Source organism: Sardina pilchardus, chromosome 24, assembly GCF_963854185.1.
Source record: "Sardina pilchardus chromosome 24, fSarPil1.1, whole genome shotgun sequence".
Taxonomy (NCBI): Eukaryota; Metazoa; Chordata; class Actinopteri; order Clupeiformes; family Clupeidae; genus Sardina; species Sardina pilchardus.
Genome location: NC_085017.1, coordinates 2,588,477 through 2,605,976, shown reverse-complemented (window position 1 = coordinate 2,605,976; position 17,500 = coordinate 2,588,477). Strand labels below are relative to the sequence as shown.

General features: G+C 45.5%; 1 protein-coding gene across 1 annotated transcript in view; it reads left to right on the top strand.

Annotated features, from left to right (window-relative positions):
• The window catches only part of ptprua (protein tyrosine phosphatase receptor type Ua), a 222,329-nt gene extending 219,298 nt beyond the window's left edge, over window positions 1-3,031 (top strand). Inside the window, exon 31 of the mRNA XM_062528958.1 lies at window positions 1,342-3,031. Coding sequence (XP_062384942.1) covers window positions 1,342-1,404 — 63 coding nt within the window. The 3' untranslated portion in view covers window positions 1,405-3,031. The remainder of the gene's footprint in view (window positions 1-1,341) is intronic.
• The last annotated feature ends 14,469 nt before the right edge of the window (window positions 3,032-17,500 follow it).

Sequence of the window (17,500 nt, the reverse complement as noted above, 5' to 3'; positions counted from 1 at the left end):
GCTCTGCATGACTACTTCCCCCTTCTCTCCACATTCTGCTTTGTATCCCACTGATGCAGCCATTTTCATCTGTAGCCTATGGCCTGTCCAAATAATCTTAGCATTCACAGCACAAATGAACTTAGTCTTTGCTGCGGTGGAGAAAGTGGGAGTGCACGGCAAGAACAGTTCAACATTGAGCAGTCAAAAGACATGGCAAGAGAAGGAGATATAAGGCAGCTTTTTTAAAGCAATAGCCAACTAGCCAGCTGTCATGGATCCATTTCCTTATGTTGCTGTAGTGAAGTAGCTTTTTCTGTGTTTTGATAATGTGTTGTCGATAATGTTAATGTTCATTTATCCAGTTCTCTGACATTAATCCACGGAGGAATTCATTAAACACTACCCTGGCATAGAGTAAATGTTATGATGAAATAGTCTCGCCTAATGCTAAATACCAAATTAGTTTGCCATAGTTTACATAGGCCTATGGGATGATTGATTTGGGACCCAGCCGCATACTAGCCAACTAATTTAATCTGCCCGTGACACCTTCACAGAACACTATGATGCAATGGGTGCCTCTCATTTGGTGTTTTATACACCCTCCCTTCCTTCCTCGATCCTCGTCCTCACTGATCTAGATAGAGAATGATGGGGCGCCAACAATGGGATAGTCTATCCAGTGTTAGTTGTAAATCAGTGGGAACGCCCTTCGAGGATCGAGAAGAGTGTTTGAGAGCCACTCCAAGTGTTGGCAGATGAGATGGGCTAGTGGTCAACAGGAAGTGATGTAATCTGTGTGTCACCTGGATAGCAGGCTTAAGAAGACATTAAACTCGATGTTGTAACTTAGGTAGCAGTATAAAAAGATAACATTTGCAAGTGTATCTTTGTTGTTGTCCTATTTAATTTAACGATCTCTCTAAGCATCGAGCGTAAAAGCATTTTAATTAAGGCGTTGTTCCTTTGTTCCTGGACCATTTATCACCTGGTTAGTAGCACACGGCGCGCTCCCTCGGGAAGATGTCTAAATTCCACTCCTCTCGTCTGCGCAGAGCGACTAGACAGGGCAATCATCAGCTGCTGTGCTGTTTATGAAAATGAAATCGACGTTATCCTGTGAGCACATTTGCTTTATGTAGCTCAGGAGAGATTATGGCTTCTATGCCGTAGAAGAGAACTTGTAATGAAATGATTGCTTTGGAGTGCTGTGAGGGACTAACTGAACACAGCTGCTAAATGAGTTCTATAAATACTAACACAAGAAAAGCCCAAAACTGACATCAGGTGTTTTGTAGGGTGTTTATTTTATTTGTGTTTGTTTATCGTTGTTCTTGTGTTTGTTTGTTTGCTGTTTAGGAGCAGTACCGCTTCTGCTATGAGCTGGTGCTGGAGTACCTTGACTGCCTGGAGGTGAGATAGCAGCCTGGACCGACCAGACTTGATGCGTCCCACGCCACAGAGGGAGACCTAGCCGTCCAAGGGCCTCACCTCTGAGCTCCCTGGTTCTCCTCCTCCTCCTCCTTCTCCTCGTTCTCCTCCTCCTCTTCGTCTTTTTGCTCTCTTCCTCCGGAACTCTCTGCCCCTGAAGGAGTGGATCTCTGTTTACCTGAGTGGACATTGCGAATGGACAGATGCAAGAAAGCCCTCCAATTCCTCTGTGGAAATGACCCGACTACTGAGAGCTCCTGTACACTTTCTTTCCTTTTTTGGCGTGTACTATACTTCCATTATATTCTATCTTTCTTTCCTTCCTTCCTTCCTTCCTTTCCTTTATGTGTCCCTCTCTTCCTGTTTGTCTTTGTGTTTCCTGCACATCCCTCCACTTTCCCAGGGGTTTGTGCCTGTTTTTGTTGTTGTTTGTTTCGCTTCTGTTTATTTCTCCTCTGTGCCAGATATTTTTGCCAACACCATATAAGGGCATGGATGCGACTGGGCTGGGTTGGGCAGCCTGCCTCCTGTGATTTAAGCGGGCAACACCCTAGTTTCCGTGACAACTGCCACACTCTGCCTTACCACACAGCAAGAAGAAGACACTGTTCCATGGCATCACAGAATGACTGACACTGGATAATACATACACACATATGCTCACACACACGTGTACACACACACACACACACACACACACACACACACACACACACACACACACACACACACACACACACACTCACACACATGCATTCAACACACACACACACACACACACACACTCACACACATACACATACACTCACACACGTATACACATACACACATGTACACACACACAGCAACAACACTCAACTCTCAACAATTCACAACTCTGAGAAAAGCAAGCAAAATATTACAAGAAAAGAAATCTACATGGATGACTTTTTGCGTGTTTCTGTGTTTTGTTGAACCCTGTGCCATTGTGCAACTGACTGAGGATGGGCTTAAAGGAAGTGACACACATTTTTGTCAGAAGAGGGGTGGGGCTGAGGTTCGGAGCGTCGGCCTCCGCCATTGGCTCTCGTCACCAAGGTGACGGGAACCCCACGTTGGCGTGGCAATCCCTCCAACTGAGTGCCAACATCTCTTGGTGCCAACAGGGGGTCGTGATCCCAAGGGTGGTTCCTCGTTTAGTATTTATTTTTCTCTTTGTGTACATACTGTAGGTATTTTAAGAGTAACAGATAAAAAGAGAATTCTAGGTGTTGTTGTCTTTACGTGCCAATTCATTGTCTGTGCGTCTGTATGTGTGCTGGGGACCACTTGGAAAGCACCTGCATGCCAATCTGTGCTGTTTGATAAAAGTGTCCCGTCGCATCTTGTGGCTCAGTCCGCTTTGGGCGTCCAGTGCAGATGCCTGCTTAAACTCAAGCTCAATTGAAGATCAGATATACGTGTACATATATGTATTGAAAATAAAACAAACAAAAAAAGAAATGATGTATTACTGTGGGAACAAGGTGAGGCCTTCGCCAGAAGACTTGCTTTTTAAATTTGTATTTATTCATTGTGTTTTGTTTTCTAAATAGTGTATATTAAATGCAAAAAAATAAAACACTACGATGTTGCTTTTACGTCACTACTGTTCTCATTGTCCCTTTTGTTGTTTGGACCACTGCCTCCAATCATTGACGTAAACGATGCCGGTTTAATTCAGTGACCTGCCACATTCTGCCAAAGTACAATATGGTATTAAATAGTAATTAGCAACGAGTCGCGACACCAAATGGGCTGAGCCAGATCACAAAAAAAGCGCCCTTTCATAGCAAAAAACGACACACTCCCCCGCCAGCCAAACGCAAATGTCCTTTGCGGTTTAATGAGCCAACGCCATTGTCTTTGTGGCCTGCGAGAAGAAGATATCCCCATTGTGTTAGCGCCGTGTGCCGACTGCTCTCTTTAATCGCCACTCTGCCATGACACGGCAACAAATCTCGCCCTCCTTTTCCACGTGGCTTCACTGACCTCGAGCGTGTTTCAGAGGCATAATTCAGTTTCTGATGACCCTCACACCATCCAACCCAATTACCCGGGTAGTCGATGAAACAAGTCAACTTTTATTTTTCATCCTTTCTTCATTTTATTTATTTGTTTATTTATTTATTTATTTATCTATCGAACAAAGCAAATGGTTTGGTGCAAGGCTAAGGCTATCAGCCGCATGCAGGCCATGTCTCCTACATGTTTGTTTGTGATTACGCGATGAGAATGCTGTTAAGCCAACTGCACAAGGGAATTATTACCAGTCGAGAAGACACACACACACACACATACACACAAGGAGAGGAGATCACACTGTGCTGACCCTGCGATTTTATTCCCCCTCCTTATCATTTAATTACCACTTTTAATGGTCCTTCTTTTTTATCATAAGCACAAACACGCTCCCTGGGTCTTGCAGGATGCAGCCCTTTGTAACAGATTTGCTTTGATGGGCCATTGATGATTCACCACACGCCCTCAACATTCCACACACACACACACACACATGTACACACACACACACACACACACACACACACACACACACACACACACACACACACACACACACACACACACACACACACACACACACACACACACAAACACATACATACACACACATACAAACACACTCACATACAAACTGCAGTTGATGACACGCACCATACCCCTACATTCTCCTTATCACCTTCTTCCCACACACACACACACACACACACACACACACATAACAACTCAGATATACATACAAACCCGCGCACACACACTCACTCCTCCCACTCTCCTTGCAGGGAGGCGAAATAAGCCCTGTGTGCTGACCACTGCTGTCCTTGCTAAGCCTGTCCATTGATTTCTGATTCTCTCCCACACTCCAGCGCACTGGATCGGTGCTAATAGCTCAGCACTAGCAGCCCAGTCCAGAACGCCAGCAACAGATTGCACTTGCATCATGGTCAATGGAGCCTCACCATGCGGCGGTCTGGATTGCACATTACGGCAACTGTTGATGTCGACACTGTGTACGGTCATTATGGCCAGCTCACTATTAAGGCTACATTGTTATTACGGTGCTTCGTTTAAATTGAGTGAGTCCCTGATGTGTTGCGGTCACTGTAGTGGGAAGAGTGTGTGTGACCACTTGTGCTCATAGGGAAGAGAAGGGGGAATAGCTGGATGGTGGACTCAGCTGTGTGTGTGTGTGTGTGTGTGTGTGTGTCTATGTCTCTGTGTGTGTGTGTCTGTGTGTCATCAAAACCACTTTAACGAACATTAACCCAATCTCATTCACCCACCGAGACCCCTGCGGCTATGAATACTTGATGACTATTATTTCTGTCCTACCATCACCCTCCCTCACTCACTCTCTCTCTCTCTCTCTTCTCTCTCCTCCCTCCCTCCCTCTCTCTCTCTCTCCCTCTCTCTCTCTCTCTCTCTCTCTCTCTCTCTCTCTCAAGCACTAAACTGTCATATACAGGCTCCTCACACTGGAACAGAGAGGGGGAGAGAGAGTGTGAGAGAAAGGCTAAATATAAAGTGGTTAGCTTCTCCATGTTAGCAGCATGATGAAAGTATTACATAGAAAACGAGACTTATTTTGGTCACCAGTGTGATGATTGCCCAGGAAGTACAAAAAATAATTTTCAATTTCAATTTAATTTCACTTATAGAGTGCCAAAACATTACACATGTCTCATGGCACTTTACAGAGTGTTAAATATTCAGAGAGAGCCCATGAGTAACAGGGGCGAGGAAAAACTCCCTAGAATTGGAGATACACATAGGAAGGAACCTCGGACAGATCCACCAACCCTGCCTAGGGTCAGTTTCAGTATAGTAAGGTATTTTTTAGTGTCAGAAAGTTCAAATAGTCCAGAGTAGGGAATAAATTGTCCATAGGGATTAGTAATTTTCTTAAGGAAATAATGGGTCACTAGGATGCGTGGGCCAGGAATCCGGGCAAGGGGACAGCAGGCGATGGTAGGGCAGTCATAGGGATGGGACTTCAGGTGTGATGAGGGCCAGGCACAAAGATAGCTGATGACTGGTAATGGTTTACTTCACAGGTGAGGTATTGGGGGAAAAAAGAGATATTGAGTGGCTTAGTATTACTAAGTCATGATGGTTAGTATCAATAAGCATCCTGACATCGTATGACACGTCCCCCACAAGAATTAATGACCAACATTATTATCATTATCATTATCATTATTAGTATTATTATTATTAGTAGTAGTAGTAGTAGTAGTAATAGTAGTATTACTGTGGGGCCAATAAGGTCATAGGAGCCCAATGATTTAAGAAGCATCCCTGACTACCTGAACCAATCCACAGAACTTTGCAGTGATTGGCCACAGTGATGCATGATGCGATCCAGCCCTGGCACCAAAGTAGCCAATAGTCACTGAGTGAAGCTGAGCACTACTGTCTATCCCACTGCTCTAGCGCCTGAGTCTTCCCTCCAAAGTAGCCAATAGTGACTGAGTGAGGCTGAGCACTACTGTCTATCCCACTGCTCTAGCGCCTGAGTCTTCCCTCCAGCAGAGTGACCGTGCCACTGCCCTGCTGTTCCCTCTGTGGAAGACCAGAAGCAGATGTTGGAGATGAACATGTTTTCTTTGAACTTTTAAATGTGGAAGTCGCGTGTAAACATTCCAAATTGTTCCGTTCAATGATAAGAGCTTTAGTCCAGCATCCACCCACATATGTTTGCCTGAAACAATCTCTTCAGGCCATTTTGCTTGTGCTCCCAAATGTTTGCAGCAGATGAAAAACTGTCTGCAAACATTTGTGAACATTTGCCTCTGTTTGCTCATTTGAACGCACCTCAGCAGAAGAGGGAGGCTTGCGCAAGGTTGTGTTTTCCATCTCACAAGCCAAACCCATAGCGTCGGTGTCCAAGTTTGCCCATTCATGGGGCGCAGAAGAATGGTGGCATGCAGCAGCACATCCATCCTGCTGCAGCGCTGACAGCTGCTGTGTCGGCCGTCTCCGCTCCTGCTCCTGCTCCTGCACCCTCCCTCTCAGCATCTGTTGGGGCGAGATTACAGCAGCCGTGGAGAGGGACTCCAACATTGTGCTGGGTCCCCAGGCAGGGGGCTCTTTTGCTGGGGTGAAGACTACCTCTCCATCTCCTCCGACCCCCCAATACACGCTCTCTCTCTCACACGCACACACATATCCACACACACACACACCTCTATCTCTCTCCAGGGAGGGTTACGTGAAGGCCAAGACAATGTCGCTCATTGTGGAAACCTATTTGGTATTGTCATGTGCATGTGCAGACAGACATACACACACACACACACACACACACACACACAGCTGCACAAACACATTACACACACACACACACACACACAATCACACAACAAACAATACACACTCCAGCACACACACTACACCAGCACATTGCACATGCACACACATACTCTCTCTCTCACACACACACACACACACACAAACATAGACTCACACACTTGCCTACTTGCCAAAACACTGACCTATTGAACCAGGAGTCAAGGAGACAACAACATGATGTTGCAAGTGACAGTTTGTGACCCTGCTGAGGTCAACAACAGTGAATAGACCCAATCTGCTCTTCAGCTGACCTTGTCTCTCTCAATCGCTCCTTTTTCTCCTCTCCTCTTCCTTCTGTCCTGCCGTTAAGCTTTCGCCGTTAAGCTTTCTTTGTTGCTGCTGTTGTGTGACTAATGACTTCAATAACAGAAATGACAGCAGTCGTTGTAGCCTTCATGTTTGTCATTGTGTTAAATCCAGGCTCCTTTTCACCTCGGAAATTGGACTGTTTATTGTGTGTAGTTGTCGTTTCTAACGGTTGGAATAATGAACTTAGATTCCGTAGACACTGTGGCCTTGGATAGGACCTTTCAACCGTCACTTCTTGGCCTCATTGACACCAGACCCTTCTCAGCTTGTTTAAGAAGTGTAGCAATCTTGTAAACTAAGGTTTTAAATGCAGTTGTTTACACCATACCAGAGAAATACATGTATTAGTAATACATTGGAAATAGACATCAATGACCTCTTGGCCAGACGGACCTGCAGAGCAAATCTCAAACTTGCCGAAGGTTCGTATTGGTATTCCTAAATAAGTCATTTCTACCTTTGCCTTTTCTCAACAACTTGATTGAAGTTCAGTTCACCTCTGAAATCGAAGGCCGCCGTTGATGTGGATGTTTTACTAATCACCTCGAGATATTGAGCTTCAAAGCCTTAGAATTCCAGAGTTATTCTGATAAGCAGAAAAATCCTCTTTAGATAGATAGTCCAAAATGCATATAACTACAAGAAACACCTCACCTCACCTTCTTAAGCTGTCACAGAATGAGAATATGTCAATTTCTCAATTTTGACACGTTTTGACTTATAATTCTAAGGGGACAAAATACTGTGGCCTTCACTTTATCGGAGGCTGAGGCAGAATGTCCTCTGCCACTCAAGTCGAGCTCCAAAATGGCAGACTGAGCATGGCAATGCGACTCGGTCTGAAGTCGTACGCCAACTCCACGCCAGACATTTTCCCAGGGTCCTCTCTGCCACTTATCTCTGCCCCTCAGGTGCCCTGTCATATTTGACCTCTCAAATGCCATCAAACGCTCTGTGGCTCGCCAAGGGGGCCGGGAGAAAAACCATCCCCCCATGTCTGCCAGCCAGAGAAAGACTTGCCCAAGCGCGCACACACTCTACCCGGCCGCAGTCGCCCCGAGTGGGTGTTGAAACTGTCAGGCGGAACCAGAGGGAGGCCAGGGGACGGGAGAGGAGCGGCTGCCTGCCTGGCAATCCCCACGGGGGGTTCAGCGCCAAGTCGGCCTGCCACTGCTGCCACTGCTAACCAAGACTCCTAATCGTCTTTGCCCTTCTGGACACAACCAGAAGCCCCCCCAACACACACACACACACACACACACACACACACACACACACACACATATACTCACTCACACACACACACACACACACACACACACACACACACACACACACACACAGACACACACACATACACACACTTTGAAAAGGGTGCACTCGTGCATTCATGCACTGTAGAGACTCGGGAAATCAATTAATTTCACTCCCCCCATGCACACACATACAGTACATGCACACACTTCCCAGTGATTCCCCCTGACAATCACTCTTATTGGGAGGGGGTTCGCTTGGAGTGGGGGACACTGCCAACATGTTGAGATCTGTATGCACGTCCACCCAGACCCCCCCCCCCCCCCCCCCAGCCTTGCGGCTCATTCAATTTGCACCCACTTTATCTGGCAGAGCTCGCTCCTTATCTGCCACTCCGAGGCCGTGTTATTACAGCGAGGGCTTTTTTCCCGACGTCTCCCGCCACCACAGCGGGATGACATGTCTCAGAAATGGCCGCGGGAAAAGCAGACGCTGGCAGGGTCATTTCTGGAACATTCCAGGAAAAGAAGCGGAGAGAGCTGAGTGGAGGGCTGCCAAGTGGGAGTGTGTGTGTGTGTGTGTGTGTGTGTGTGTGTGTGAGGGGGGTGGGGGGCTATATCTTTACGTTTGATGAATACTTTATTAATTTTGGGGAGAACTCATTTTGCATATTGATAACCACACACATAAACCCAGGCACACACACACACGCACACACACAAATAAACCCTTGCCCCTTATAGTCACACACATACACAGTATACACCAACACTGACACCTACAACACACTCTCTCTCTGTGTCTCTCTCTCTCTCTCTCACACACACACACACACACACACACACACACACACACACACACACATACACACACATCTTGTCATCGCTGGCCAACTCTGGTTGTTCCCCAGAGACAGCTTCATTTTTAAAGACCCACCTGTTATTGATTATATAGCACACACACAAGTGGAAATTATGGATTTGTTGTTGGTAGAATGTTTCACTTTCTCCTCCAAGCATAAACGTCCAGAGGGCAATGGACACAATTCCTTTCCCACACACACACAGACACACAGAGACACACACACACACACACACACACACAGACACACACACACACACACACACACACACACACACACACACACACACACAGACACAGACACACACAGACACAGACACAGACACAGACACAGACACAGACACACACAGACACACACACACACACACACACACACACACACACACACAGACACCGTCTCTGTCTTTACCACGCTTTAGCACCCTCCAGAAAGTGATGATGATATTGTGTGTTCTAGTTGCTGGCGTGCCCCCTCGGGCGGCTGGATAATGACTGTGTGGTGACCCAGCCTCTGCTGCTCCCAGGCCCCACTTTACCCCCTGCTCTCCTCACCCCGCTCTGCTTCTCTCTCTCTCCTCTCCTCTTCTCTTCTCTTCATCACTCTCTCTCTCTCTTTCTCTCACACACACTACTTCTTTTCTTTCGCACTCTTTGTCATGTATGTTTCTCTCTCTGTCTACTGTCCGCCTCTCTCGTCGGTGTCTCTCTCCATCTCTGTCTTTCTCTGTCCCTCTCCCTCTCTTTTTTCTTTCTTTCATTCTCTCCATCATGTTTATCTGACTTTCTCTGTCCCTCTCCCTCTCGTATCCATCTTTCTTTCTTTCTTTCTTTCTTTCTGTCTTTCTCTACATCATGTTTTCTCTGTCTTTCTCTGTCCTTCCTCCTTCATATCCCTCTCTCTCCCCCTCTCTGTCTCTCTCTCTCCATCATATTTCTATATCCCCCTCTCTGTCTCTCTCTCCATCATATTTCTGTCTCTCTCTCTCTGTGCTGAGTGCCTCTGGTCCAGGCCACATCACAGTGATGTAGAGAGGCGATAACTTCCCTCCCGCTGTAGAGGCTCTGCTGTGCCATTAGACTGGCCACAGGGAAAATCAATAGCACATGCATAAGACACAACACTTTAGCTGCACGTCTCGGCTCTTTTTCTCCTCTCTCAGACTTTCTTTCTTTCTCTCTTTCTTTCTTTCTTTCTTCTTTTGTCTTTCTTTCAGCCCCCAACCGCTGAAATAACCTGAAACTATTCCAGCGTTTGAATATAAAAGCTCCACTATCTCCAGACAAAAGTGTTTTGCTTGTATGATTTCTATAGTTGAGATACTGAAACATCCTTGTAAATGTATTCATACATCTCCCTCCTCCCCCCCCACACACACACACACAATCACAAACATACTGAGTTACTGTCCTTGATCTCCTCTTCTCTCACCTCAAGTCTCTATCCCTGTTTTTCTCTTTCTCTCTTTTTCACCATCTGTCCTTCTCTCACTCTCTGTCTTTATTGACCCTCGTTTCCCACCTTGATTTCCAGCAGCGGATGCTGCTCTTTGAAATACGGAAGGCTAAACCAAATATGACCAAACAGTGTTTAGACACGGCAGCTGGCTCAGCCAGTTCACTTTACGGGAGTTGAAAAAGGCTATTTGGCAGCCTATGAGTTATTTCTCTGTGACTATAGTTAAATCAATTGTGAACATTTATCTGCCTTGCTGTTTTATTCTGAATCTCTCCTCATAAGAAATACCATCAATTGGCTTTAAAATTGAGGTAAACAATATTAGCATCATCTAACTGCCACTGGCTACTGAAACAAAACGCGTCACAAACTCAACAACTATTATATTATTCATTATTATTTATTTAGAGTATCTAAAGAAATAGAAACAGACTGTATTACTGACAAATGAATCAATTTGAACTGCAGCTTGCCTCTCGACTTCACTTGCCAACACTCCACAAAACATAGACTGAATTTGAAAACTCTCCCTCCGCTTGCAACGTAGGCTAAGCGCTGTTAGTCAAAAAGAGTCCAGCCACTATGACTGTTCTTCCCATCATCACACAGAGACTCAGTGGCCTGGCCTTCCCACTGCCCCATCTACTCTCTGAGATGCCAGGCTTCCCTGGAAGTGACCTTTTTGGGGCCCTGAGATCAGCCCATTCTGAAGGGCCATTGAAAGTCCAGTGAAGCTGAGTTTCTATGGGTTTTTGCATAGATTGCGTTAGAAAAAGATGACAGACAACCGGCGAAAACGTATTGCTGAACGAACTAGCCATGAACTTGAACTAGCATACTAGCATACTCTAGTTGGAATAGTAAAGTAAATACAGTAGGCTAGTTTTTGACAACATTTTCTGTGATATTTTAGGAAAGACAGAGCCTCCCTTGTAAGTCTTTGAGCTATCGCCTTTGTTGTTTTCCAATGTTTTCCTCTGGCTCAGAATACTCCCGTATTCCAGCAGGTCAGGGCATCATGTACTGTAGGCTATGGTCTCAGCTGCCAACTTGCATGCTGAAAGGGAGGACCAGACTCCGGTCTGCCTCCAGGTCTTGGCAGGTCCTGCTCCAGAGTGGCATACTAATGTAAGGGCACTTTCAGACATACACAGCAAAGGTGTTACAAGATAGACACACAGATAGATAGATCAATGTAGAGATAGGCCTAGATATTTTATTCATTCCGCAGGAAATGTAAGGCACCCAGTAGCTTATACAACCATATCACAACAAACACACACACACACACACACACACACACACACACACACACACACACACACACACACACACACACACACACACACACACACACATGTCTCACATACATAAAAATCACTTTCAGAAATGTACACATTTAAAGGACTTGTGAAAGTGATTAAAAAGGTCTGGAATGGACTGACCATGTGATACATTGACCATGATAAGGTGCTATGGTAGTGTGATGGTGGTAGTGCAAAAATGAACAGTGCAGCGATTGAACAGTGCAATAACTTTGCTTATAAATAAATATTAACTCTGACTATGACAAGAATATAAACATAATTGGATTGCTTAACAATCAAGAAAAATAATATACTTTAAGAACAATGTAATAGGGAATAAGTTGTAAGATCTAGACGTTATGACCACAGCACAAGAACAAGCAAGCCTATTACATATTATGATGGGAGGTTCAGTGACAGTACATCATTAACTGGAGACAGTGACAAATGCACATGTTGTACCTGTGATCCGTAAAAAGGAAAAGCTGAGCTGGCTTAAACACAGATGGATGGATTGACAGACCCAGTTACAATACCCTTTTCTGCTTTACTAGGGGGCAATAGGCCCAGAACAATACCCTCTTCTGCCCTACAAGGGCTGAATAGACCCAGTTACCATACCCTCTACTACCCTACTAGGGGGCAATACCCTCTTCTGCTCTACCAGGAACTGAGGGTTTCACCAGCAAAATCCACCATCAGGTGACTTGGTCCAGTGCTACATAGTGAAGCAGTAGAGGAAACTTGAGCACACAGTCTAACACAGCAGGGTTCAGCTGGGGTCCAGAGTAGCATGCTGATGATAGGGCAGCCAGGAACACCATGCTCCACTGGGTCCTGCTCAAACCCCAGGCCAGTGTTGCGTGAGGAGGATAGAAGATGCCAGAGCTCAGTCCACCACTGGGGTCACAAGCTGTGTCTGCTCTAAGAGACAGATACGGAGAGAGGGAGGCTGGAACCGACGGCATGCATCATCAGGTCGTGTCCATAGAGCTGTATGCTGATAGAGGAAGCCTCTCGTCTGGCTGGAGCCTCTGGGCTCAGTGGGCAGACTAGGTACAGTACACACAGCATCTCCAGCATCTCCAAGACCTGGCTGAGTGCAGTCCGGTGTCACATAGCGATATGGGGAGGCTATAGTGCACTGTTGGCTGGCTGCTCACGATCAGATATGTGGCAGAATTACATACTGATAGAGCAAGAAGCAGGAAACAAGATCACTGGAGGCTGCTTGCCAAAGCCAGTGGTCTGAGGAAGAGCCGCACGGCTCGAAACATCACAAACCAAATAAATAAAGAATAAAATAATTGAATGGGAGCTATCTGGTGTGCGGAATGGATCATCCTTTATTCTTTTTGCAGCCAAAGCTGTACAGGGCCCTGAAGGCTAAAGGCCAAGGACTAAGTTTGTGTCTGAAATGATTACACGTTTAGAAATAAATATGACCACATGTTATGTCAATCATGGCTAAACACCGATTCTGGAGCTTTCTTCCATCAATAACATTTTTGGTAAAGGTTAGAATTCCTGCATTTTGTGCAGAGGTGTAAAATTCGGCTTCAGAAAGTAAAAGTCCTGCCACGTATTTGCTCTAACCATTCCAAATCAGCTGAATCAACTCTTCTGTTGGATAGAGACACAGACAGCTGGTAGATCAGGGCCAGATCAGGTCCAGAATCATATGCTGTCAGGGAAGCACTGAAACACAGCCCACCACCAGATCAGCACAATATTCCGTCCTGTCTCCTGTCACATCCTGATGTTGGAAGCTTGGGCACAGTCAGGTCCATGAGCAAGCAGAACCTGAGAGTGTACGCCACAGTCGGCTAGCAGAGCCTGCTATAAGAGCACATAACACAGTCGGCTAGCAGAGCCTGCTATAAGAGCACATAACACAGTCGGCTAGCAGAACCTGCTATAAGAGCTTAAGCCACAGTCGGCTAGCAGAACCTGCTATAAGAGCACATAACACAGTCGGCTAGCAGAACCTGCTATAAGCAGTGTTGGGAAAGTTACTTTTAAAAAGTAACTAGTTACAGTTACTAGTTACTACTTTCAAAAGTAACTAAAGTAGTTACTCAGTTACAAATTATAAAAGTAACTAGTTACTTCAGAAAGTAACTGGTGCGTTACTTTCAAGTAAATTTTTAAATGCGAACCCACCTCTTTAACGGAACTTAAAATACAGGTGTATGTTCAATTGTTAATAATAAATCTCAATATTGTAATGAAATGGGCAAATGGACATTTAATACAATACATAAGAGAAACAATGTACACACATCTTTCTAATGTTGCTGTGGGAGTGAGACTCCAATCAAATGGCATGTATGTAGATATGATGTTTGTAGCCTATAGTGGATCGATACAAATAACACAATAGATGTTTTGGAACTTATTTATATATTTATTGCCCCTCAACAGGCCAGAACTGGGCAGAGTTAAAGTAGGCTATGCCTCTAAAACGGATGGTTCCAGTCCTTGATTATGATTGGCTGAATCGCGTCCGATGCTGTTGTTTATTCCACCATAACCTCACACCTTGACCGCATTTCGTTAGTAGGCTAATGCGCTACCACAACCAGCACAAAAGTTCGTGGCTTATTCTTAATTGTTAAGCTTCTGTTGCTTTGGTTTTGTAGCCGTCTCCTTCGCTTTCGGCAGTCTTGGCCACTAATTTTGTGGAGGCATGCGATGTTGAGAGATGTTTGAGTGAGTTTGAATTAGGCTACTCGACACTGATGTTTACAAGGCACTTGACAAGGGCTGAAGGGCATAATGTGCATTTGACGATTACATTCGTTCTTTTCATTTCATGGAAGAAAAATAATGACTGTACTAACCCATTTAGCGAATGCTGTTTTTGGAGTAGCCTATTTGCGTTCGCCATACCGATTTCACTTTGAGCAACTCGCTTGAGATGCGCCGCGCTGTGTGTCGAACGAGGCTACTATGCAAGTGTAGGAACACCCGCCCAACTCTACCTCTGATTGGCTTACCATGAAATTTTACTCAACCTCAGCCAATCGTCAGTATGTATGCGCTTGTCTCGTGCTCACTACCCAAGGAAGAACAGTAAAGTTAATCTGCCTCGGCCTCGGCTCTGAGATCTAGTTGGTCTGATGGAGAAAAAAAAATATATATAGCCTATAGTAACGCACCGCATTTTTTGGCAGTAACGGTAACGGCGTTATCAAGATGGGAAAAGTAATCAATTAGATTACTCGTTACTGAAAAAACTAACGCCGTTAGTAACGGCGTTATTAATAACGCCGTTATTCCCATCACTGGCTATAAGAGCTTAAGCCACAGTCGGCTAGCAGAACCTGCTATAAGCAGTGGCGGTTTTAGGTACGGGCGAACCGGGCGGTCGCCCGGGGCGGCATCTTGTATGGGGCGGCACGAGCGCTTAACCCTATGAGCCCGACTGACGCAAAGTGCGTCAAAAAACACTCATGGGGGCGCTCGTGGAGGATCTCGCCTGGGGAGTAATTCAGTCTAGAACCGCCACTGGCTATAAGAGCACATAACACAGTCGGCTAGCAGAACCTGCTATAAGAGCTTAAGCCACAGTCGGCTAGAAGAACCTGCTATAAGAGCACATAACACAGTCGGCTAGCAGAACCTGCTATAAGAGCTTAAGCCACAGTCGGCTAGCAGAACCTGCTATAAGAGCACATAACACAGTCGGCTAGCAGAACCTGCTATAAGAGCTTAAGCCACAGTCGGCTAGCAGAACCTGCTATAAGAGCACATAACACAGTCGGCTAGCAGAGCCTGCTATAGAGAATGGGAATGTGACGTTGCGGACATTTCGCGGTTGCGCCGCGGTGGCGTCTGGGATACATACCCCACTTGTACGCTGCTGCCAATGCTGTACCATTGTAAACATCGTAAAACATTGCTAACTCGCTGTTTCTAACACTGTTTTTCACACATCATGGGACGAACCTGTTGTGTTGTTGGATGTAACGTCCGTGCCCACGATCGTAAGGTAAAAAAAATCAACAACGGAGTGTCTTTGTATTACTTTCAGGGTCTCACGTCCACTCTCCAGACGGTCTGTCATAGTTATCCATGTTACCGATCAAAGATATCTTTTCTATATAACGTTTCCTCGCGTCTGGCAGGAGCTTGTCTCTGTACGGTCCATTACTACTTCTACTACTAGTTTTTAGCATAGTAGCCTAAATGTTTACATCTAGTGTTACTGTTTTGGCTAGCCGATCTTGTTCGAAATATCATAGGTTTCCATAGGTTTCTTGTTTATAATTCGCGCCGCGGCCTCACCTAATGGAGGAAAACGCCCTTTTTGTCCCAGAATGCACTGCGCCGCTAACTTCCGTTCCCATTCTCTATAAGAGCACATAACACAGTCGGCTAGCAGAGCCTGCTATGAAAGCACATAAAACAGTCATCTAGCAGAACTTGTTATGAGAGCGTATAGAGCATAGTCGTCTAGCAGAACTTGCTATGAGAGCTGACAGCACAGTTGGCTAGGGTGCGGCTAGGGTGACCAGATTTCTGAGACAAAATCCGGGACATTTTCAGAAGCGTAAATACCTCCAAAACATGTTGTTTTCTTTGTTAACTTAAAACAAGGCCACTGCACTTACCATTCATAGTCATAACAGTTTATCTTACCTTAGTTCTTCTAAATTGCAAGGGAAGTGATAAACAAAGAGTTATCTCTGATCACAAAGTAGCTGAGATCAAGAAAATGTGTAACTTTGAAAATCAGCTGTAACAAACAGGTATCAGCCAGACAAAGGCCTCATTACACCATACAATTTTCACAAGATTTGGGGTAAGATTTTTTTAAAAGACTGTAGTCTTTTGAGTAAAACCTGCGTCAGAGACATTGGTTAAAAGACTGAAAGTCTTTCAAGAGTCTTTCCCAAATCTTGTCCAAAGTCTTGTCAAAACCCAAAGGTTTGGTGGGTTGAATCTGTTTTCCCTTCATAGTACACAGTCATACACTCACATTTTCTTTATGAGAGTGCAGAGCAGAGTCAGATAGTGGGGGTCGAAGGTCAAATATGACCAAGACATTCTGAGGAGGTATGGAGGTAGCCGGTGCCCGATTCACCCCCTCCAGGTCAGTGCCACATCTAAGCCAAATGTTGCATACTGATGTGGGGAGTTCAAACAACATGTTCCGCCAGGTCAGGGCTAAAGCTGGTGGAGGGTTGCATATTAATGTGGGAGACCACAGCAAAAGGTTAAGGCTGGAGTTAGCACAGGATCACACACTAATAGTGACCAGAACGAGCACAACTTGTTGGTCAGTTGCATGATGATGTGGGAAATTGGAGAACTGTCCACCACGCTGAGGTGAGGGGGACCAGGACAACAGCCACGTCCAGATCCTGTCCACATCCGGCTCAGTAATGCCAAGAGACACCACACTCTTATGGCCTGGTCAGATTACACAATATCAGCCCGATTTTGGCCCGAATTTGTCGTGACAGACAAGTTTACAGTGTCGGATCCGATTTCAAATGGTCGG